This window comes from Phasianus colchicus, chromosome 9, assembly GCF_987193195.1.
Source record: "Phasianus colchicus chromosome 9, bPhaCol1.hap1.1, whole genome shotgun sequence".
NCBI classification, from domain to species: Eukaryota; Metazoa; Chordata; class Aves; order Galliformes; family Phasianidae; genus Phasianus; species Phasianus colchicus.
In genome coordinates this window covers 3,002,588-3,027,242 of record NC_143444.1, presented here as the reverse complement: position 1 = coordinate 3,027,242, position 24,655 = coordinate 3,002,588, and the positions used below count along the sequence as shown (strand labels likewise).

Genomic DNA, 24,655 nt, shown 5'->3' with positions numbered 1-24,655 from the left:
CGCCTCCCTCCCCGGCCCGCACCTGTCGGCGGTCGCGCACGCGTGGCAGCCCCGCGTCGGGCTGGCGGTCGTCCTTCTTCTCCCGCTCCTCGCTCATCGCCGCGTCCTCGCGCAGACGCTCGGTCGCACGCACCCGGGGGAGCCGCGTCCTCCTCGCGGAGCCGCTCTCCCGAGAGTGAGCGGCACTCTCTCCGGGGGACTCCGGCCCCTCGCGGCGGCCCCGCGTCACAATGGCCTTGGGGCGCGACGCCGGCCCGCGTCACAGAGCCCCGGCGGGCTCCGCAGCGCACTGCGGCAGCCCTCCGCGCCCGCCTGGGCAGCCGGCTGCCCGGGGCTCGGCGTCGTCCTGACGACGGCGGGCCACTGGCGGCACGTCGCGGCAGCGTGTGGGGCACGGAGCGCTGCAGGCAGGGGCCGCTGCAGGCTCTCCCTGGGACGGTGGGCCTGGATACGGCGGGGCACGCAGTGCTGCCGGCCTCCGTGCTGCTTCGTGGCCGTCTGCGCTGGGCAGGCCCTCCCTGGGATGGCTTGCACGCCCTCGCTCTCTGCACTTGCTGGCACCAGCGACACACGGATCCATTGCCCCGTGCTCTGAGCCCAGCACTCAGCCAGGAGAGAATAAAGACAACACTGAATCAGAATTCTACATCTACAGGACTGGGTTTGTCATCTCCAGGAGCTGCCTGGTGTTTGCAGCTTCGTGCCTCTCCTCTCGCTGTCCCCTGATGCAGCTGCAGGTGCAAACCCTGCGCAGAACTGGGAGCACATTCCTGATGACAGCTGGCATCCGGCGGCGAGCCGCTGCGTGTGGTGCGGCTGCGGAACCTGAGGGGGACAGAGAGCTGTAGGCAAGGGGCAGAGGCGAGGCCCTGCCTGCTCTGTACATGGGTTTTCCCTGGGAAAATGAGCCTGCATATGGCAGGGCGCACACCGCTGCTGGCCTCCGTGCCAGTTGGTGGGACATTTGAGCTGGGCAGGCCCTCCCTGGGATGGCTTTCTGTCTGGGGACGTCCCTAGGCCATCCTCCGGTGCCTCTCTGAAGCACCTGGGGCTCTGTGCAGGTCCTCTGTCCTCTGCAGAAACCTTGGCAGCATGTGGTCTGGCAGCGGTTGCTATGGGAGACAGATAGCAATAGGCAAGGGGCAGGGTGGGCACCAGGCAAGGACCTGCGTGCTCCCCTAGCACAGCTTTTCCCTGGGAGGGAAAGCTGTCCTGGGCACAGCAGAATGGTGCGCATGGAGTGCTGCCAGCCTCCGAGCTGCTCACAGGGCTGATCAGGCTCAGCAGGCTCTCCATTTGGGGACATATCTGGGACATCTTCTGATGTCTCTCTGATACGACTGGAGTTCTGTGCACCTCCTCTGGCCTCTGCGGAAACCTGTGAGGGGAGAGCAAAACCAGCCCTGTAGGTTCCTTGCCAGCAATACTCCAAGTTCCAGGTTATCTTCTCCTGGTTTGTCAATCATGCCCCTCACATGAAGGTAAGCCGGGGTAACCCCGGATGTCCATCTTTCTGCATGGAGCTGGATGGAAAGAAGACAGTACCAGGCATCTCCCCACAGTGCACACTCCAGTACAGCTCCTGTCTTTGCCTTCATTTCACACTTGGTCCTGACCACATGGACTTCCCTCACCTTGTGCTTGAAATTGACTGTACTTTCTGCTCCTTTGCATGCAGATGAATGTCCCTCAGGTCTGGGTCCTGCAGCCACAGGGGAAGCTGAAGGCATGGTCTTCATCTCACCATATGAAGAACCAGAAATGCTTGGTGGCACACTGGCTGCCTCAGCAGCTTCTTCCTCATGGCTGTCTTCCCATTCTTCTTCCACACCCTCCACAGTATCAGGGCAAAAACAGGAGAGTGTGGGCGTGCTCTCAGCCATCACTGCAGTGTTCCTGGTATCCATATCCAGCATGCCGTGATCAGTGCTGGCATCGCTGGCAGCACTGTCAATGGTCTCTTACTGTGTGTACTTAATTCTAATATCCTGGCTTTGGGAAGCACAAGATGCAGGGAAGTGGCCATCCACCCTCGATGTCATGTTGCAGAGGTCCAGCATGCCCCAAGCAGTGTCGGCAGCACTGGCCCCGTCATCTGCTGCTTGGAGCACGAGAAGCCTGGGCGTGCCCACACTGTATGGCTCAGACACGTTCCTTACAGTGGACTACAGGCATCTGGAGGCCAAGACTGCCCCTTCAGCAAAAGCTGCCCCAAATGTTTCAGAATTGATTACTGCCCTACAGGAACAGGCTCATCCCTTTCTGGCTGCCATTGATGCCTAAGACAGCTGTTTTATGGTCCCCTTGAAGAAGGTGGAGGACAATCAATTTTGCATTTACTTGGAGGGAGTGCAATGCACAGTCACCTGATTACCCCAGGGGTACAGACACTCGCCCACTCTGGCGCTTGGAGCATAGGCACAGAAGCTGGAGAAGCTCACGTTGGACCACGGTGTCCGGATTTATCTGTATACTGATGATATCCTCATAAGGGGGAATGATGATGTCAATGTAGGGAATACCCAAGCCTTTGCAGTGAGACACCTGAGGAGCCCTGATCCAGCTGGGACACTCCTGGTCTCCTCTAGGTAGGTGTCTGGCCGTGCCACCCACCACCATGGAATTTCCCTGGGAGGACTGGCCTGGATATGGCAGCGCATGGAACGCTGTCAGCCTCCATGCCACTTGGTGGGCCATCTGAGCTTGACAGGTCCCTCCCTGGGATTGTTTTCTGTCTGGGGATGTACCTGGGCCATCCTCCGGTGCATCTCTGAAGCACACGGAGCTCTGTGCACGTTCTTCAGCCTCTGCAGAAACCTGTGTGAAGAGAACAAAACCACACACCTGTATGCCACTGGCTGGTGATGGTGTGGGTGCCAGGGGTCCAGGGGAGGGATCCCCTTTCCAGGCCCCTTTGATTGAAGGCAAGGCAGGAATAACAGAGGGGCTGTCCACCCTAATGCATGGAGCTGGTTGGAAAGGAGACAGCATCTCCAGGCATCTCCCCACAGCGCACACTCCAGGCACCACTCCTGCCTCTGCCTCCAATTCATGCCTGGTGCTGACCTTGCTCACCTCATGCTGAGGGCCCACATCTTCTGCTCCCTCACATGCTGACACATGCTCCTCAGTCATGGGATCTGCAGCTACAGATGAAGCTGAAGAAATGGCCTCCACCTCACCAGATGGCTCATCGGATGTGCTGGATGTGATGCTGACTGCCTCTGATGCAGCATCTTCCTCAGAGTCACATCCCCAGTCTTCCTCCACATTCTCCAGTGTTGAAGGGCAAGGACAGGAGGGCGGGTGCATGCCCTCATCTCTCACTGCATTGTCTCTGGCATCCAGCGTGCCCTCAGCAGTGCTGGCAGCACTGTCGCTGTCATCACTGGACTCTTCCAGTATAACTGGCAGTCTAACAGTCCACTTTCTGGAGTCACCAGAGTCAAGAAACCAGTTACCAGCCCGGGATGTCGTGGGCCAGATACCTGGCATGCCCTGACGAGCGCCAACATTATTGAATGCGTCACCTCTTGCCTGGAGCCTTCGCTGCCTGGGGCTTCTCACATTCCTTGGCCAGGAAATATTCCAGTGTGACAACATCTGCTCGTTTCTGTCCTCCTCACGAATTCTCCGCATTGCTGGGATCATAGGAGAGTACCCAGAGGGCTCCCTGTTGATCTCGCTGGGATCTGGCAGTCTCCGTGCTTCTCCCAGACCTTGTCCGGAGGATTCAGGCATGGCCATAGCTGATTCTTCTCTTTCTCCTCCCTTGGACATTGGCAAGGGGAGCGATACTGCATCAGTCTCCTCTGCAGAGCTTGCAGCCTCGGAAGAATCTGAGCTTTCTGCATCTTCCAGCACTGATACAGGTAAAGGCTCAAGGTGCCCTGCAGGCCCTGGCTCAGCATCCAGAAGAGATGGTGAACACACAGCGTGTACCTCATCAGATGGGGCAAGAGATGCAACTTGCAGGGTGCCAGATGACTGTCCTGCCGTTTCTATCTCTGCAGCCTCTTCCAACTCTAGCTGCGAGTCCTGGACTATAACACCTCTGGCTGAGGAATCATCAGAAGCAGAAAACTGGCCCTCAGCCCTCGATGTCACACTGCAGACGCTCAGCGTGCCCTGAGCACTGTCAGCTGCACTGGCACTGTCTTCTGTTGCTTGGGGCCTTAGCAGCGGGGGCACGCTCATGCTATTTGGCCAGGAGATGTTCCAGTGTGGCAGCATCTGGTCCTTCTTCGCCTCATCCCGGATTCTCTGGATTGCTGGGTGAACTGGAGGATATCCATATGCCTCCCCGTAGACCTCTCTGGGATCTTGCAACCTCTGTTCTTCTCCCAGAGACTGGTTGGAGAATTCAGGCATGGTGGTAGCCGTTTCTTCTTCTTCTCCCTCGCATGCTCTCCAGAAAAAAGGTGCTGCATTGGCCTCCTCTGGAAAGTATTCAGCCTTGGAAGAAGTTGAGTGTTCCCCATCTTCAGGACCTGTTACAGCCAAAGCCTCAAGGTGTCCTCCAGGCCCAGGGTCCGCAGCCAGAAGAGAAGCCGAAGGCATGCTGCCTGCCTCATCAGGTGAGGCAAGAGATGCGCTCCACAGTTTGCCAGGTGAACATCCTGCGGATTCCCTCTCAGCAGTCTCTTCTAATTCTTGCAGCTCAACCTGCACTCCAGCATCCCTGGTTCGGGAACCACCAGAGGCAGGAATCTGAGCCTCAGCCCTCGATGTCGCGGAGCGTACGCCCAGGTTTCCCTGAGCAGTGTTGGCAGCACTGGGCCTGGGCACGCTCACAGAGTTTGCCCACCGTGTGTTGCAACTGGACAACATCTGCGGTGTGTGCTGAGGTCTCGGGGCAAGTACTGGGAGTCTGCTGCCTCTAATGCCACGTCCTCCTCGCCGAGCCGCTCTCCCGAGAGTATGTAGATTTTCCTATTTAAACTTACACATTCACTGTCTAAATGCAAAGACTGACTGTGAAATATCACTTTGTTTAATTACCCTAAGTTTGCACATTGACTAGTGAGGCAAACAAAATGAAGCATTCCAAAACTGTGCTTATCAGAATGTTAAAATATCTTTCAAATTAAGATGGCGTTATGAGACTTGGCCTTTTGATCTTTGAAACTACTCACCACTTACAAAGAAAAGGAAGCTATAACTGGAAAAACGGGTTATTTCTTTATCAAGGAGTTTAGATCCTCAAAGAGGCACCAAGTAGAGCTTTTTAATTAAGCTTGCTAAACAAATGCCTAATCTTTCTGTGCGAGTATTTGTTTTGCAGTAAGCAGCCCTTTTTGCCCTTCTTAAACATTGATTCATATCAGAGGCACTGCAAACACTGTATTTTAAGAAGATCATTAAGCCTGATTATTAAGACTGGGAGCAACACACAGAGCCACAGCAATTGTTGTAGCTGTTCCCAGGCTTCTTTGGAGAATCCTCGTGGCTGCTCTGGGTGATAGCTTGCTCCTGGCTGGCTGGAAGAGACTACACCTTTTATCCACAGATGGTACTAGTGGGTCTCAAACCCTCATTCAGCAATCAGCTGGTGAAGAGACAGACAACCAGGCAAATGAGGGCAGCAAGGAAAGACAGTGTGCAGCCTTCAGCAGTGCTTGCAGCGTGGCCACAGGGACACAGCAACTCTGCTGAAAGCTACACAGCATGAAGATGTGCTACGTGTTGTGACCACCGTGGGCTGGAGAAACAGTATGCCTTTAGCACATAGTAGATTTTAACCCAGAAGCACATCCCAAGAGAGGATGTGGTTGACCAGATGTTGTTTGAAGGGTATTTGGGGTGGCCTCATCTCAGGGAGTTGTGCTGTGGTCAGAGTGCAGAGGGACCACGTGAAGAAGCTGTAGGAAGTGGCAATCGCTGAGGAAGACAAACAAGGGTATGAACAGTCCATTTAGATACCTCACCCTCTGTTTCAAGGGAAGAGGAAAGCAGGAGACATATGACAGGCCGGCCCCTACAGACCGTGGGCACCACACGGAGCAGATCTCCATTGCAGCCATGAAGCAGCCCATGGTAGGCGCGGCCTGCAGGAGGCCGCAGCCATGTTGTGCCCACAGGAGCAGCCCCGGGCCGGAGCTGCGGCCATGGAGAAGGGCCGCGGTGGGGCAGGAGGGCTGGGCCAGCTGCTGCTCTTGAAGAGGAGAGTGTGGTGTTGAAGCTCTGGGGAAGTGCTGCCCGTGGGGCAGTTTCTACAGGATGGACTCCGGGGTACGGAGCCACTTTAGAGTAGCGCTTGAAGAGCTGCAGTCTGTCAGAAGCCCGTGAGGGATTGGTTTAGAAAAGATGGCTGCCGTGAGAGGGACCCTGTGTGGTGCAACATCAGAGCTTTAGGGACCGACCATAGCCCCAGTTCCCTGCTCCACTTAAGGGGACGACTTGGAAGAGAATGAGTGAATGGGAAAATGTTTTTAGTTTGCTTCTAGTTCCTCAGTGCTCTAGTCTGCTATTAACAGACAGAAACTTACATTCGTCCCCTAACTTGAGTCTGTTTTGCACACGATGGTCCTTGGTGAGAGATCTCCCTGTCCTTATCTCAACGGAAGCTCTCCTTCATTGTATTTTCATCCCTGTTCCTTTAAGAAGGGAGAGTGAAAGAGCAGCATGGTGGAGTGCAGCCAGCCAGCCCCGTTAAGCATACACACGTCTCCTGAATAGCCATGGCACTAGAGTGAAAATCTTATTCAGTGTATAAATTGAGACCACCATGGCTGGTAGTTAAAATCCTGCCAGCACACTCTCTTGTGTTTTGGAAAAAAAGGCTGTTTTTTTTTTTCTCCTGGAAATTTGTTCAGATATATTACTTAAAAACTTATTTCATTTGAAACCTGCAATAGTTTCAGATGCCTATATTGGCATTTTTTCTATTAATAGGAAATATATTGTCACTGGACTATATAGGAAGTGGGAAATAGTGTCACTGGATTTTTGTCTTCTATAAAATGTAAATAGTAATTGTATATAAATGTAAATATATAATAGCATAATATGTGGAATAATGGAAATGTCTATAAAATGTAAATATTTATATGAAGATATAAATTTGGCAGCAGAGTAGACATGGCAGTAATTTTTTGAGAATTGTTTGCTCATACATCTACATAATACAACAAAAATGTTAGTGCTTGTATGACAGCAAATTTTAAGTCCAAATCTGGAAATTCACTTATTTGAAAAGATGGGATGGGGGAGAGAATCAGAAAAAAAATGATTTGGTTGAGATAAAAACTGTTTACTAAGGCAGAAAAATAAGAGAGAAATTACAGTAGTGCTAATAATACATGCATACGTATATATACTTACAAAACAAATGATTCACAAGCAATTATCATCTGCCAGTCTCTCCCAAAGCAGTGGCTGCCCATCTCAGTCAAACCCGTCAGTTTTGAGGTTTTTTTCACCATGTCATACGGTATGGATTACCCTTGTGGCCTGTTTCATTAGAAAATGAAAAGCATGACGCAGCTCCCTTACTAGGGGTTCTGAAGGAGCAGTTAAGGTATAAAGAAAATAGCGATACTGTCGCCCATAGTTTGCCTCAAGAAAAAATCTACCCTCTAGAAGGATTGAAAGAAATGAAGGCAAGGCTAGACAAATTAGAGGCCTCTCCAGCCCAGATGCACCCTTTGATAAAAACCGAATATGCATTCAATAACAGGGAGGATCTAGATCCTCAAATGAATGTTAAAGGAATTCCCTTCTCAGCCACTGAACTAGCAAAATTGAAAAAAGATTTCAGCCGCTCTCCAAAGGAGTCAGAAAATGAGTATGTATGGAGGGTTAGTCTCACTGGTGGAGACCAGATACAGCTAATGGAAAAGGAAGCGGGAGGTTACTGGGGACCAGGAGTATTTTTAACTACTGGCAACAATGGTGCTCCCTGGTCCTTAACACAGAGGGCTGCCTATTGGGCAGGTGGTCTCAATCCTCTAGAAAAGGGATACCCTCTTGCTATTACTGGAACAGTCGACCAGTTAGTAGAGAGCGTTCAAAAGGCTGCTTGTCTCCAAATGATGTATGATAGAAAGCTGCAGCCACACCACGAATCACCTATGATGATGCCTGTTGATCCTGAGAGAATGACTGCTTTAATTAGGGGGCTTCCAGAGTCATTGAAACCCATAGGCATACAACTGCAAGGAAAGATACAAGCTATGTGTCAGGGAGAGAGAACCCGGGCAGCGTTAGAAGGAACTGTAACATCTAACCATCTGCAGTCAGGGGACGTATGGGCGTGGAAGAAGGCTGTCCAAGAGTTAATCAACTATGGAAGAAAATATGGGTCAGTGATTTCTTCCGCCAGTAAATTTGAGCCAAGGGAAGTAAGACTTGCAGCGGTCAGCCTTGCCCCCAGGCCACCTAGCCCAAAGCTCAGTGGGACTGGAAGGGTTTCATTTTCAGTAAAAACAGATAGGCGGAATATTGATCATAAAGGTAATTGTCTCTGGACACTGGGCTGGCAAAAGGGTGTCCTGTGAGATCTGATGAATGGATTACCCACTGTCAGGTTAGAGAAATTAGTTAAGTGGTGGCCAGAACAAAAGCTCAAGACCTGGAAAGCAAAACCTGAGCAGCTATCCAATAAAAAACTGATGTCTTCGCCCCTCCCAAGTGACCGGGGTGGGGGCAGTGAAGGGTGGATGCATTAGAAAGCTTACCACAAAGGGAAACCAGATCCTCCATTTAACACCTTGTGTCTAAAGGCCTCACCACTCTTGCCAATTACCCCTGTGAGTCATGATCCAGAGGCTGATAAGCCAGGGAAACACTCTTATCTCCCTGGCCAGCCTGTGCGATTGACTCAGCTAACATGAGGCCAGTTCCCTAACCTTAACAGAATCCCTTACCAAATATCCTTGGAAGGCTAAAGACACCCCGAAAAAAGTAATATGAAATCAACACTTCCTCAATTGTTCCCTCATTTTTTAACCATATTTACAAAGCCCAAAAAGGGCAAGTTGGTTCTTGTTTTATTTTACAGAAGATCCCCGTGGGCACTTGACAGAAAGGCTAATTTTAAGGCTGATTTTAACCGTTTGTGTTTTGTGACAGAAATACTGAAGATTTGATCATGCTAGAATACTGAGTATACCTCTTAATTACATTTTTTTGGTTGCAATCATATTGTGTTTTGCATTGTTGTGAGTGTGGGTGGTGATTGATATCAGTCCTTGGATCTGTTAAATTTCACAACTGGGTTCAGAGTTCTTACAGGTCATCCTGGCTTACTGGTACTCCCTGCACAGTGATACCATTTCTTTTGACCCCTTCTTTCACCCCTTTTTTTCAAACTGATTATGATTTGCATGTGACTCCTCCACAGTGTTTCCAAATTCCTAACAAACTGGGAAATGAATCAAGAGACCCATCTAATATCTGTTAGATGTGGGCACAAAAGAAATCTATCGTAAAGCCTTTTGCACTGATGCTTTTCAGTGTCACACCAGTCCAGGCGTTCCATCCAAAACATGGTTGTTGGAAAGTGTCTAAGTTTTGATAAGAGATGTGTATGTTTCTGGGATTACTCCTCTTGATGGTTTATACTGTGGACTATCCTGCACACACTATCCTGTGAAAAATTCTGTAGACTGTAGCAATACTTGAACTTGCCAAACTAAGATTTATATCTCTCAGCATTTGAATTGCTTTGGAAATGTTCAAGTGGAGAGTTCTCGTGATACTAAATCATCTTAGAAAACATTACATGGCAAGTCCACATATTGTCAAATTGGACTAGATACGCTTTTGATGAATTCACTGAAGTGTAATATTGTATGGGTGTTCATAAACACCACAACCTCTACTGAAGAATTCCCATCTGGATCTTGGCTTACACTGGGAGTTCCTGGGTGGGGAAAGCAGCTGACACAAATAGCTCTATTTGTTTTACTTACTGATTTAATATTATTGGCTATTGTTAAAGGTATGGTTATTGCCAAATGTACAGTTGTCTCTTTTCACTTTCTAATTTTTATTCATTATGGAACGTTCGTGTCACCACTCCTGAAGAGTCACAGGTGGTGTCTGTGGCAAATTGAATGACTCTAATTGTTGTCTAAAAATGGAATGATAATGAAAAAGTTGCTAAACAAATTGCCCACGGGAGAAACGTATCCTTTTTCCTGTGCTGTTGCAACTCTTATGTTTGTTTGTTGTATGGCTCCATGTTTGATTCAACTTTTATACAAGGAGTTGTATCCTCCATGTACTTTGTAACCACTTCAACTGATGATGAACAAGTCCAACAAATCAGGGCAACCTCTGTAACCAAGCCCATGAAATTCTTCATAACAACTGTAACATTTAACCCCCCTTCCCACTCCTCTTTTCCCTTATGCTTACTTTTTTTTTTTTTCTTACTTTCTTTTTTCTCTTTTCCTCACCACCATGGAGGGTCACTTATGCTTCATTTCAAGCAATCTTTGAGCCACGTGGTGGTGTGAGAATTCTTTGATTTTTTTTTTTTTTTTTTTTTTTGGCTCAAAGCTTGCTTCCTGAGGTATTTCTTGTGATAAGGCTGCCTTGTCTAGGAGATGAGTGATGGGTGTTGCTGTGTGGCAATCAACATCACTGTGTGGACAATTTTAGCTGTTTGCCTTTGGTAGGGAGTGCTCAGGACTGCTTACTGGTGGAAGATATAGCCTGTGACCAAATAACTCCAGCTTGCTATGAGACTGGGCGATGATACCATTGTATCCTGTGAAGGCAAGATACAAGTGGGCACCTCCCTGCTCCCTCTTATCTACTGGCAAGGCCCAGAAGAAAGGAACAAAAGGGGTTCTTTCTGAGATCCCAAAGCCAGAAGCTGCCACTCCAAAGAGAGCTGACTTTGGACTTATAAATAAGTTTGTACTACCACTGAAAAGTTGCCATCATCGCTGTAGTCACTGTCATCGCCAACAGAACAACAATGCTCGGCAACCCACCACTACTGAAGATCAGTGACTGAACTATCATGCTGGATCCATGGTGGTGACTATCTCCCTCTTGCTTCCTATAAAGACTCCTTTCTTCCAGGAAACATTCCAGGCCAGGCTTGATCCAGAGGCAGAAGAGACGGATGCAGAGGTAGGGAACCCAGTCCACCTTGGGGGGTGGAAACAAGGTTGGAAAAAGGTGATCTTTGAGATCCCATCAAACCCATCCCTAGAGGTGTTCAAGGCCAGATTGGATGGGGCCCTGGGCAATCTGGACTAGTATTAAATGGGGAGGTTGGTGGCCCTGCCTGTGGCAGGAGGATTGGAGATTCATGAACTGTGCAATCAAGGGATAATAGCATCTGCAAACTTTCCTTATAACTCTCCTGTATGGACAGTGTGGAAGTCTAACGGCAAATGGAGACCTAGAGTGGACTAAAGGCGTCTGGACTAAAGGACTGCCCCTTCAGCAAAAGCTGCCCCAAATGGGCCTTCTAGGTAGGTGTCTGGCCGTGCTCTCACCCCTACAGGCACAGCGGTGCTCTCCCACCAGGGCTGCCCCTTTTAGAGCCCCTCACCCCCTTCATCGCAGCCCACCTCACACACACACCGGCTCAGCCAGCTCACACTTTGCAAGTCACAAATCACTCTCCCTTGCACGCCCACGCTCTCTGCACTTGCTGCCACCACTGACACATGGATCCATTGCCCCGTGCTCTGAGCCCAGTAGTCGCACTCAGAGACCAACCATGCATGAGTGACAGATCAGACAGCACTCAGGCAGGATAGAATAAAGATGGCATTTAATCAGAATTCTATGTTGACAGGATGGAATCAGAATTCTGCATTGACAAGATGGAATCAGAATTCTACGTTGACAGGATGGAATCAGAATTCGACATTGACAAAATGGAATCAGAATTCTATGTAGACATGATGGAATCAGAATTCTATGTTGACAAGATGGAATCATAATTTGACACTGACAAGATGGAATTAGGCATCTCTGGGGTGCTGCCTGGTGTTTGCAGCCTCGTGCTTCTCCTCTTGCTGTCCCCTGATGCAGCTGCAGGTGCAAATCCTGCGCAGAGCCCGGAGCACATTCCTGATGACAGCTGGCATCCGGCGGCGAGCCGCTGCTGTCTTCATCTTACCAGCTGAGGAATGAGAAATGCTTGGTGGCACACTGACTGCCTCAGCAGCTTCTTCCTCACGGTTGTCCTCCCATTCTTCTTCCACACCCACCATGGTATCAGGGCAAAAACAGGAGGGCGTGGGCATGCTCTCAGCCATCACTGCAGTGTCCCTGGCATCCAGCATGCTGTGAGCGGTGCTGGCATCACTGGCAGCATCGTCAATGATCGCTTCCTCTGCATACTTAATTCCAATACCCCAGCTTTGGGAATCACAAGAGGCAGGAAAGTGGCCATCTGCCCTCGATGTAGTGGCGCAGATGTCCAGCATGCCCCAAGCAGTGTCGGCAGCATTGGCACCATCATCTGCTGCTTGGAGCACGAGAAGCCTGGGCATGCCCACACTGTATGGCTCAGACTTGTTCCCAGTAGACAACATCTGCTCCCTTCTTGCCTCGTCACGGATTCTCCGGATTGCTGGGTGAATTGGAGGACATCCATAGACCTTCCAGTACATCTCTCCGAGATCTTGCAGAATTGATGGTTCTCCTAGAGATTGACTGGAGGACTCAGGCATGGCCATAGCTGGTTCTTCTCCTTCTTCTCCCTCACTCAATGACAGGAAGAAGGGTGCTTCGCTGGCCACCTCCGGAGAGTGCGCTGCTGTGAAACAGTCCGAGTCTTCCACATCTTCAGGCACAGATATAGGCAATGGCTCAAGGTGTCCTCTAAGCCCAGCACCTACATCCAGAAGCGAAGCTGAACGTGATATTTCTGCCTCATCAGACTGGGCAAGACATGCATTCTGCAGGTCACCAGATGACTGTCCTGCAGTTCCTGTCTCAACAACCTCTTCCGAATCATGGTGTACATCCCACATTCCCGCATCCCAGGATAGGAGGTCCCCTGCCACAGGAATGGGGCCCTCCACCATCGATGTTGTGGTGCAGGTGTCCAGCATACTCTGAACAGTGTCAGTAGCACTGGCACTGTCATGTGCTGCTTGGGGTCTTAGCAGCCTGAGGATGCTCTCATTGCATGGGCAGGAGATGTTCCAGGTGGACAACATCTGCTCCTTCCTTGCCTCATCCTGAATTCTACGAATTGCTGGGAAAATTGGAGAATATCCATAAGTCTCCCTGTAGAGCTCTCTGGGATCTTGCAGTCTTGATGGTTCCCCCTTAGCTTGTTTGGACAATTCCAGCACAGGCATAGCTTCTTCTTCTCCCTCGGACACTGACAAGCGGAGAGATGCTGCATCAGCATTCTCTACAGAGCGTGCAGCCTCGGAAGAATCTGAGCTTTCTGCATCTTCCAGCACTGATGCAGGCAGAGGCTCAAGGTGTTCTACAGGCCCTGGATCAGCATCCAGAAGAGATGGTGAACACACTGTGTGTGCCTCATCCGACTGGGCAAGACATGCACTCTGCAGGTCACCAGATGACTGTCCTGCAGATTCTGTCTCAGCAGCCTCTTCCGAATCATGCTGTTCATCCTGCACGCCAGCATCCCCGGATATGAACTCTCCTGGTGCAGGAATGGGGCCCTCCACCATCGATGTTGTGGTGCAGGTCTCCAGCATACTCTCAACAGTGTCGGTAGCACTGGCACTGTCATGTGCTGCTTGGGGTCTCAGCAGCCTGAGCATGCTCTCGTTGCTTGGCCAGGAGATGTTCCAGGTGGACAACATCTGCTCCTTCCTCGCCTCATTCTGAATTCTATGAATTGCTGGGAAAATTGGAGAATATCCATAGGTCTCCCCGTAGATCTCTCTGGCATCTTGCAGTTTTGGTGTTTCTCCCAGAGGTTCTTTGGACAATTCCAGCACAGGCATAGCTATTTCTTCTTCTCCTCCCTTGCATGCTGACAGGAGTGGTGCTGCATTGACCTCCTCTGGACAGTGCGTGGTCTCGTTTTCTGCATTTTCAGGCACTGATGCAGGCAATGGCTCAAGCTGTCCTGCAGGCCCAAGACCAGCGCCCAGAAGAGAAGCTGAACACACTGTCTCTGCCTCATCAGACAGGGCAAGACATGCATTCTGCAGGTCACCAGATGACTGTCTTGCAGTTCCTGTCTCAACAATCTCTTCTAAATCATGCGGTTCATCCCGCACTCCAGCATCCCAGGAGGGGAGCTCCCCTGGTGCAGGAAAGAGGCCCTCCACCATCACTGTTGTGGTGCAGGTGTCCAGCATACCCTGAGCACTGTTGGTAGCACTGGCACTGGCATGTGCTGCTTGGGGTCTTAGCAGCCTGAGCATGCTCAGATTTGGCCAGGAGATGTTCCAGCTGGACAACATCTGCTCCCTCCTTGCCTCATCCCGAATTCTCCAGATTGCTGGGTGTACTGGAGAACATCTGTAGGCCACCTGGTTGACCTCTCTGGGATCTTGCAGTCTCAGTGCTGCTCCCAGAGCTTGTTTGAAGGCTTCAGGCATGGTGGTGGCAGTTACGTCTCTTTCTCCCCCCTCACACACTCTTGGGAACAGCACTGCATTATTGGCCTCCTCTGGAGAGTGTGCAGCCTTGGGAGAATCTAGGTTGCCTGCATCTTCAGGCACTAATGCAGGCAGGGGCTCCTTGTCTTGCTCTTTGCCGCCTGCCTGCCCTTCTGGGCCCTTCTGAGCTGCTCTGGAAGATGGTGTAGTGGCAGCACGAGTGTCTGTGCTGCCCTCCTGAGCATCTCTCCAAGCTGCGTGGACTTTCCCAGCCTTGGTGGTCAGTCCCTGGGCCGTTCCTGCTGGTGTTCTCAGGCTGCTGGTAGGTGCTTGGCGCCCTGGTACTGCCAGCTGCACTCCGGCTCTTGGGCTTGCGGCTGCAGCACAGCTCAGGGACACCACGTAGTTCTGTCTGGGTCTGGCACTGCGACGCCCGAGAACAGCTGAGACTTCCAGGGCTGCACCCCGGCTCTCAGCCCCTGCTGTCCCATCCTGGACATGCAAGGTTCCCGGAGGTCTCGGGGCAAGGACTGGGAGTCTGCTGCCCCTGATGCCCACGGCACGTGCTCTGCCACTTGGAGATGGTGTGGAAGAGGCTGCCGCTGGCAGAGCAGGCAGCTTGCAGACCCCAGAAGCTGCTGCTGCACGCCTGGGTGCTGCTGCCGGCAGCCCCGCCCGCCTTAAGCGAGGCAGCAAGGGTGGCTGAGGCTGTCTGCTTTGGCCACTGGCACCGCCGCCGGTCGCCGACTCCAGGAACTGCCGCCCGCCCGCCTGCAAGAGAAGCCGAGGAGAAAGGCCGAGTGAGCGCGGTCCTCGCCGCTCGCGCCGCACGCAGCACCGAGGGCAGCGCTCAGCCCGCGGGCGGCTGCCGCCCCGCTCCCCACAGCCGCACCGGCACAGGGCGGTCCCCACGCGGCGCGGGAAGACGTCCGGCCCCGCCTCCCTCGGGCTCCCTACCTGTGCGCGGCGGCTCCCGGAGGCCCGCGCGCTCTCCGGGCCGGGCAGCGGCGGCAGACGGACGCCGCGGAGGGACGAGCCCGGGCTCCGGCCGCCCGGCGGCACCACCTGCGGGGAGAAGGAGAACCGGGATGGAGGCGGCGAAGGCGCGGCCGGCGTCCCCCGCGGCGGCGACTTCGACGGCCGCCGGCGGCCCGGCCGAGCCCGAGCGCCTCCCTCCCCGGCCCGCACCTGTCGGCGGTCGCGCACGCGTGGCAGCCCCGCGTCGGGCTGGCGGTCGTCCTTCTTCTCCCGCTCCTCGCTCATCGCCGCGTCCTCGCGCAGACGCTCGGTCGCACGCACCCGGGGGAGCCGCGTCCTCCTCGCGGAGCCGCTCTCCCGAGAGTGAGCGGCACTCTCTCCGGGGGACTCCGGCCCCTCGCGGCGGCCCCGCGTCACAATGGCCTTGGGGCGCGACGCCGGCCCGCGTCACAGAGCCCCGGCGGGCTCCGCAGCGCACTGCGGCAGCCCTCCGCGCCCGCCTGGGCAGCCGGCTGCCCGGGGCTCGGCGTCGTCCTGACGACGGCGGGCCACTGGCGGCACGTCGCGGCAGCGTGTGGGGCACGGAGCGCTGCAGGCAGGGGCCGCTGCAGGCTCTCCCTGGGACGGTGGGCCTGGATACGGCGGGGCACGCAGTGCTGCCGGCCTCCGTGCTGCTTCGTGGCCGTCTGCGCTGGGCAGGCCCTCCCTGGGATGGCTTGCACGCCCTCGCTCTCTGCACTTGCTGGCACCAGCGACACACGGATCCATTGCCCCGTGCTCTGAGCCCAGCACTCAGCCAGGAGAGAATAAAGACAACACTGAATCAGAATTCTACATCTACAGGACTGGGTTTGTCATCTCCAGGAGCTGCCTGGTGTTTGCAGCTTCGTGCCTCTCCTCTCGCTGTCCCCTGATGCAGCTGCAGGTGCAAACCCTGCGCAGAACTGGGAGCACATTCCTGATGACAGCTGGCATCCGGCGGCGAGCCGCTGCGTGTGGTGCGGCTGCGGAACCTGAGGGGGACAGAGAGCTGTAGGCAAGGGGCAGAGGCGAGGCCCTGCCTGCTCTGTACATGGGTTTTCCCTGGGAAAATGAGCCTGCATATGGCAGGGCGCACACCGCTGCTGGCCTCCGTGCCAGTTGGTGGGACATTTGAGCTGGGCAGGCCCTCCCTGGGATGGCTTTCTGTCTGGGGACGTCCCTAGGCCATCCTCCGGTGCCTCTCTGAAGCACCTGGGGCTCTGTGCAGGTCCTCTGTCCTCTGCAGAAACCTTGGCAGCATGTGGTCTGGCAGCGGTTGCTATGGGAGACAGATAGCAATAGGCAAGGGGCAGGGTGGGCACCAGGCAAGGACCTGCGTGCTCCCCTAGCACAGCTTTTCCCTGGGAGGGAAAGCTGTCCTGGGCACAGCAGAATGGTGCGCATGGAGTGCTGCCAGCCTCCGAGCTGCTCACAGGGCTGATCAGGCTCAGCAGGCTCTCCATTTGGGGACATATCTGGGACATCTTCTGATGTCTCTCTGATACGACTGGAGTTCTGTGCACCTCCTCTGGCCTCTGCGGAAACCTGTGAGGGGAGAGCAAAACCAGCCCTGTAGGTTCCTTGCCAGCAATACTCCAAGTTCCAGGTTATCTTCTCCTGGTTTGTCAATCATGCCCCTCACATGAAGGTAAGCCGGGGTAACCCCGGATGTCCATCTTTCTGCATGGAGCTGGATGGAAAGAAGACAGTACCAGGCATCTCCCCACAGTGCACACTCCAGTACAGCTCCTGTCTTTGCCTTCATTTCACACTTGGTCCTGACCACATGGACTTCCCTCACCTTGTGCTTGAAATTGACTGTACTTTCTGCTCCTTTGCATGCAGATGAATGTCCCTCAGGTCTGGGTCCTGCAGCCACAGGGGAAGCTGAAGGCATGGTCTTCATCTCACCATATGAAGAACCAGAAATGCTTGGTGGCACACTGGCTGCCTCAGCAGCTTCTTCCTCATGGCTGTCTTCCCATTCTTCTTCCACACCCTCCACAGTATCAGGGCAAAAACAGGAGAGTGTGGGCGTGCTCTCAGCCATCACTGCAGTGTTCCTGGTATCCATATCCAGCATGCCGTGATCAGTGCTGGCATCGCTGGCAGCACTGTCAATGGTCTCTTACTGTGTGTACTTAATTCTAATATCCTGGCTTTGGGAAGCACAAGATGCAGGGAAGTGGCCATCCACCCTCGATGTCATGTTGCAGAGGTCCAGCATGCCCCAAGCAGTGTCGGCAGCACTGGCCCCGTCATCTGCTGCTTGGAGCACGAGAAGCCTGGGCGTGCCCACACTGTATGGCTCAGACACGTTCCTTACAGTGGACTACAGGCATCTGGAGGCCAAGACTGCCCCTTCAGCAAAAGCTGCCCCAAATGTTTCAGAATTGATTACTGCCCTACAGGAACAGGCTCATCCCTTTCTGGCTGCCATTGATGCCTAAGACAGCTGTTTTATGGTCCCCTTGAAGAAGGTGGAGGACAATCAATTTTGCATTTACTTGGAGGGAGTGCAATGCACAGTCACCTGATTACCCCAGGGGTACAGACACTCGCCCACTCTGGCGCTTGGAGCATAGGCACAGAAGCTGGAGAAGCTCACGTTGGACCACGGTGTCCGGATTTATCTGTATACTGATGATATCCTCATAAGGGGGAATGATGATGTCAATGTAGGGAATACCCAAGCCTTTGCAGTGAGACACCTGAGGAGCCCTGATCCAGCTGGGACACTCCTGGTCTCCTCTAGGTAGGTGTCTGGCCGTGCCACCCACCACCATGGAATTTCCCTGGGAGGACTGGCCTGGATATGGCAGCGCATGGAACGCTGTCAGCCTCCATGCCACTTGGTGGGCCATCTGAGCTTGACAGGTCCCTCCCTGGGATTGTTTTCTGTCTGGGGATGTACCTGGGCCATCCTCCGGTGCATCTCTGAAGCACACGGAGCTCTGTGCACGTTCTTCAGCCTCTGCAGAAACCTGTGTGAAGAGAACAAAACCACACACCTGTATGCCACTGGCTGGTGATGGTGTGGGTGCCAGGGGTCCAGGGGAGGGATCCCCTTTCCAGGCCCCTTTGATTGAAGGCAAGGCAGGAATAACAGAGGGGCTGTCCACCCTAATGCATGGAGCTGGTTGGAAAGGAGACAGCATCTCCAGGCATCTCCCCACAGCGCACACTCCAGGCACCACTCCTGCCTCTGCCTCCAATTCATGCCTGGTGCTGACCTTGCTCACCTCATGCTGAGGGCCCACATCTTCTGCTCCCTCACATGCTGACACATGCTCCTCAGTCATGGGATCTGCAGCTACAGATGAAGCTGAAGAAATGGCCTCCACCTCACCAGATGGCTCATCGGATGTGCTGGATGTGATGCTGACTGCCTCTGATGCAGCATCTTCCTCAGAGTCACATCCCCAGTCTTCCTCCACATTCTCCAGTGTTGAAGGGCAAGGACAGGAGGGCGGGTGCATGCCCTCATCTCTCACTGCATTGTCTCTGGCATCCAGCGTGCCCTCAGCAGTGCTGGCAGCACTGTCGCTGTCATCACTGGACTCTTCCAGTATAACTGGCAGTCTAACAGTCCACTTTCTGGAGTCACCAGAGTCAAGAAACCAGTTACCAGCCCGGGATGTCGTGGGCCAGATACCTGGCATGCCCTGACGAGCGCCAACATTATTGAATGCGTCACCTCTTGCCTGGAGCCTTCGCTGCCTGGGGCTTCTCACATTCCTTGGCCAGGAAATATTCCAGTGTGACAACATCTGCTCGTTTCTGTCCTCCTCACGAATTCTCCGCATTGCTGGGATCATAGGAGAGTACCCAGAGGGCTCCCTGTTGATCTCGCTGGGATCTGGCAGTCTCCGTGCTTCTCCCAGACCTTGTCCGGAGGATTCAGGCATGGCCATAGCTGATTCTTCTCTTTCTCCTCCCTTGGACATTGGCAAGGGGAGCGATACTGCATCAGTCTCCTCTGCAGAGCTTGCAGCCTCGGAAGAATCTGAGCTTTCTGCATCTTCCAGCACTGATACAGGTAAAGGCTCAAGGTGCCCTGCAGGCCCTGGCTCAGCATCCAGAAGAGATGGTGAACACACAGCGTGTACCTCATCAGATGGGGCAAGAGATGCAACTTGCAGGGTGCCAGATGACTGTCCTGCCGTTTCTATCTCTGCAGCCTCTTCCAACTCTAGCTGCGAGTCCTGGACTATAACACCTCTGGCTGAGGAATCATCAGAAGCAGAAAACTGGCCCTCAGCCCTCGATGTCACACTGCAGACGCTCAGCGTGCCCTGAGCACTGTCAGCTGCACTGGCACTGTCTTCTGTTGCTTGGGGCCTTAGCAGCGGGGGCACGCTCATGCTATTTGGCCAGGAGATGTTCCAGTGTGGCAGCATCTGGTCCTTCTTCGCCTCATCCCGGATTCTCTGGATTGCTGGGTGAACTGGAGGATATCCATATGCCTCCCCGTAGACCTCTCTGGGATCTTGCAACCTCTGTTCTTCTCCCAGAGACTGGTTGGAGAATTCAGGCATGGTGGTAGCCGTTTCTTCTTCTTCTCCCTCGCATGCTCTCCAGAAAAAAGGTGCTGCATTGGCCTCCTCTGGAAAGTATTCAGCCTTGGAAGAAGTTGAGTGTTCCCCATCTTCAGGACCTGTTACAGCCAAAGCCTCAAGGTGTCCTCCAGGCCCAGGGTCCGCAGCCAGAAGAGAAGCCGAAGGCATGCTGCCTGCCTCATCAGGTGAGGCAAGAGATGCGCTCCACAGTTTGCCAGGTGAACATCCTGCGGATTCCCTCTCAGCAGTCTCTTCTAATTCTTGCAGCTCAACCTGCACTCCAGCATCCCTGGTTCGGGAACCACCAGAGGCAGGAATCTGAGCCTCAGCCCTCGATGTCGCGGAGCGTACGCCCAGGTTTCCCTGAGCAGTGTTGGCAGCACTGGGCCTGGGCACGCTCACAGAGTTTGCCCACCGTGTGTTGCAACTGGACAACATCTGCGGTGTGTGCTGAGGTCTCGGGGCAAGTACTGGGAGTCTGCTGCCTCTAATGCCACGTCCTCCTCGCCGAGCCGCTCTCCCGAGAGTATGTAGATTTTCCTATTTAAACTTACACATTCACTGTCTAAATGCAAAGACTGACTGTGAAATATCACTTTGTTTAATTACCCTAAGTTTGCACATTGACTAGTGAGGCAAACAAAATGAAGCATTCCAAAACTGTGCTTATCAGAATGTTAAAATATCTTTCAAATTAAGATGGCGTATGAGACTTGGCCTTTTGATCTTTGAAACTACTCACCACTTACAAAGAAAAGGAAGCTATAACTGGAAAAACGGGTTATTTCTTTATCAAGGAGTTTAGATCCTCAAAGAGGCACCAAGTAGAGCTTTTTAATTAAGCTTGCTAAACAAATGCCTAATCTTTCTGTGCGAGTATTTGTTTTGCAGTAAGCAGCCCTTTTTGCCCTTCTTAAACATTGATTCATATCAGAGGCACTGCAAACACTGTATTTTAAGAAGATCATTAAGCCTGATTATTAAGACTGGGAGCAACACACAGAGCCACAGCAATTGTTGTAGCTGTTCCCAGGCTTCTTTGGAGAATCCTCGTGGCTGCTCTGGGTGATAGCTTGCTCCTGGCTGGCTGGAAGAGACTACACCTTTTATCCACAGATGGTACTAGTGGGTCTCAAACCCTCATTCAGCAATCAGCTGGTGAAGAGACAGACAACCAGGCAAATGAGGGCAGCAAGGAAAGACAGTGTGCAGCCTTCAGCAGTGCTTGCAGCGTGGCCACAGGGACACAGCAACTCTGCTGAAAGCTACACAGCATGAAGATGTGCTACGTGTTGTGACCACCGTGGGCTGGAGAAACAGTATGCCTTTAGCACATAGTAGATTTTAACCCAGAAGCACATCCCAAGAGAGGATGTGGTTGACCAGATGTTGTTTGAAGGGTATTTGGGGTGGCCTCATCTCAGGGAGTTGTGCTGTGGTCAGAGTGCAGAGGGACCACGTGAAGAAGCTGTAGGAAGTGGCAATCGCTGAGGAAGACAAACAAGGGTATGAACAGTCCATTTAGATACCTCACCCTCTGTTTCAAGGGAAGAGGAAAGCAGGAGACATATGACAGGCCGGCCCCTACAGACCGTGGGCACCACACGGAGCAGATCTCCATTGCAGCCATGAAGCAGCCCATGGTAGGCGCGGCCTGCAGGAGGCCGCAGCCATGTTGTGCCCACAGGAGCAGCCCCGGGCCGGAGCTGCGGCCATGGAGAAGGGCCGCGGTGGGGCAGGAGGGCTGGGCCAGCTGCTGCTCTTGAAGAGGAGAGTGTGGTGTTGAAGCTCTGGGGAAGTGCTGCCCGTGGGGCAGTTTCTACAGGATGGACTCCGGGGTACGGAGCCACTTTAGAGTAGCGCTTGAAGAGCTGCAGTCTGTCAGAAGCCCGTGAGGGATTGGTTTAGAAAAGATGGCTGCCGTGAGAGGGACCCTGTGTGGTGCAACATCAGAGCTTTAGGGACCGACCATAGCCCCAGTTCCCTGCTCCACTTAAGGGGACGACTTGGAAGAGAATGAGTGAATGGGAAAATGTTTTTAGTTTGCTTCTAGTTCCTCAGTGCTCTAGTCTGCTATTAACAGACAGAAACTTACATTCGTCCCCTAACTTGAGTCTGTTTTGCACACGATGGTCCTTGGTGAGAGATCTCCCTGTCCTTATCTCAACTGAAGCTCTCCTTCATTGTATTTTCATCCCTGTTCCTTTAAGAAGGGAGAGTGAAAGAGCAGCATGGTGGAGTGCAGCCAGCCAGCCCCGTTAAGCATACACACGTCTCCTGAATAGCCATGGCACTAGAGTGAAAATCTTATTCAGTGTATAAATTGAGACCACCATGGCTGGTAGTTAAAATCCTGCCAGCACACTCTCTTGTGTTTTGGAAAAAAAGGCTGGTTTTTTTTTTCTCCTGGAAATTTGTTCAGATATATTACTTAAAAACTTATTTCATTTGAAACCTGCAATAGTTTCAGATGCCTATATTGGCATTTTTTCTATTAATAGGAAATATATTGTCACTGGACTATATAGGAAGTGGGAAATAGTGTCACTGGATTTTTGTCTTCTATAAAATGTAAATAGTAATTGTATATAAATGTAAATATATAATAGCATAATATGTGGAATAATGGAAATGTCTATAAAATGTAAATATTTATATGAAGATATAAATTTGGCAGCAAAGTAGACATGGCAGTAATTTTTTGAGAATTGTTTGCTCATACATCTACATAATACAACAAAAATGTTAGTGCTTGTATGACAGCAAATTTTAAGTCCAAATCTGGAAATTCACTTATTTGAAAAGATGGGATGGGGGAGAGAATCAGAAAAAAAATGATTTGGTTGAGATAAAAACTGTTTACTAAGGCAGAAAAATAAGAGAGAAATTACAGTAGTGCTAATAATACATGCATACGTATATATACTTACAAAACAAATGATTCACAAGCAATTATCATCTGCCAGTCTCTCCCAAAGCAGTGGCTGCCCATCTCAGTCAAACCCGTCAGTTTTGAGGTTTTTTTCACCATGTCATACGGTATGGATTACCCTTGTGGCCTGTTTCATTAGAAAATGAAAAGCATGACGCAGCTCCCTTACTAGGGGTTCTGAAGGAGCAGTTAAGGTATAAAGAAAATAGCGATACTGTCGCCCATAGTTTGCCTCAAGAAAAAATCTACCCTCTAGAAGGATTGAAAGAAATGAAGGCAAGGCTAGACAAATTAGAGGCCTCTCCAGCCCAGATGCACCCTTTGATAAAAACCGAATATGCATTCAATAACAGGGAGGATCTAGATCCTCAAATGAATGTTAAAGGAATTCCCTTCTCAGCCACTGAACTAGCAAAATTGAAAAAAGATTTCAGCCGCTCTCCAAAGGAGTCAGAAAATGAGTATGTATGGAGGGTTAGTCTCACTGGTGGAGACCAGATACAGCTAATGGAAAAGGAAGCGGGAGGTTACTGGGGACCAGGAGTATTTTTAAGTACTGGCAACAATGGTGCTCCCTGGTCCTTAACACAGAGGGCTGCCTATTGGGCAGGTGGTCTCAATCCTCTAGAAAAGGGATACCCTCTTGCTATTACTGGAACAGTCGACCAGTTAGTAGAGAGCGTTCAAAAGGCTGCTTGTCTCCAAATGATGTATGATAGAAAGCTGCAGCCACACCACGAATCACCTATGATGATGCCTGTTGATCCTGAGAGAATGACTGCTTTAATTAGGGGGCTTCCAGAGTCATTGAAACCCATAGGCATACAACTGCAAGGAAAGATACAAGCTATGTGTCAGGGAGAGAGAACCCGGGCAGCGTTAGAAGGAACTGTAACATCTAACCATCTGCAGTCAGGGGACGTATGGGCGTGGAAGAAGGCTGTCCAAGAGTTAATCAACTATGGAAGAAAATATGGGTCAGTGATTTCTTCCGCCAGTAAATTTGAGCCAAGGGAAGTAAGACTTGCAGCGGTCAGCCTTGCCCCCAGGCCACCTAGCCCAAAGCTCAGTGGGACTGGAAGGGTTTCATTGTCAGTAAAAACAGATAGGCGGAATATTGATCATAAAGGTAATTGTCTCTGGACACTGGGCTGGCAAAAGGATGCCCCGTGAGATCTGATGAATGGAATACCCACTGTCAGGTTAGAGAAATTAGTTAAGTGGTGGCCAGAACAAAAGCTCAAGACCTGGAAAGCAAAACCTGAGCAGCTATCCAATAAAAAACTGATGTCTTCGCCCCTCCCAAGTGACCGGGGTGGGGGCAGTGAAGGGTGGATGCATTAGAAAGCTTACCACAAAGGGAAACCAGATCCTCCATTTAACACCTTGTGTCTAAAGGCCTCACCACTCTTGCCAATTACCCCTGTGAGTCATGATCCAGAGGCTGATAAGCCAGGGAAACACTCTTATCTCCCTGGCCAGCCTGTGCGATTGACTCAGCTAACATGAGGCCAGTTCCCTAACCTTAACAGAATCCCTTACCAAATATCCTTGGAAGGCTAAAGACACCCCGAAAAAAGTAATATGAAATCAACACTTCCTCAATTGTTCCCTCATTTTTTAACCATATTTACAAAGCCCAAAAAGGGCAAGTTGGT

At 51.9% G+C, this 24,655-nt stretch overlaps 2 protein-coding genes across 2 annotated transcripts; both read right to left on the bottom strand.

The window, feature by feature from the left end:
* Window positions 1-649: 649 nt before the first annotated feature.
* LOC149916740 (uncharacterized) lies at window positions 650-15,770 on the bottom strand. Its single transcript, XM_090145762.1, has 6 exons — window positions 15,392-15,770; window positions 12,092-13,306; window positions 10,647-10,717; window positions 3,076-4,932; window positions 2,748-2,817; window positions 650-825 (listed from the first exon to the last, which is right to left on the bottom strand). Exons 1-6 carry the CDS (start codon window positions 15,768-15,770, stop codon window positions 650-652), a joined length of 3,768 nt encoding a protein of 1,255 aa, XP_090001888.1.
* Window positions 15,771-16,322: 552 nt separating this feature from the next.
* Window positions 16,323-21,707, bottom strand: LOC149916739 (uncharacterized). The gene is made up of 4 exons (XM_090145761.1): window positions 21,600-21,707; window positions 18,749-20,605; window positions 18,421-18,490; window positions 16,323-16,498 (listed from the first exon to the last, which is right to left on the bottom strand). Exons 1-4 carry the CDS (start codon window positions 21,705-21,707, stop codon window positions 16,323-16,325), a joined length of 2,211 nt encoding a protein of 736 aa, XP_090001887.1.
* Between the last annotated feature and the right edge of the window lie 2,948 nt (window positions 21,708-24,655).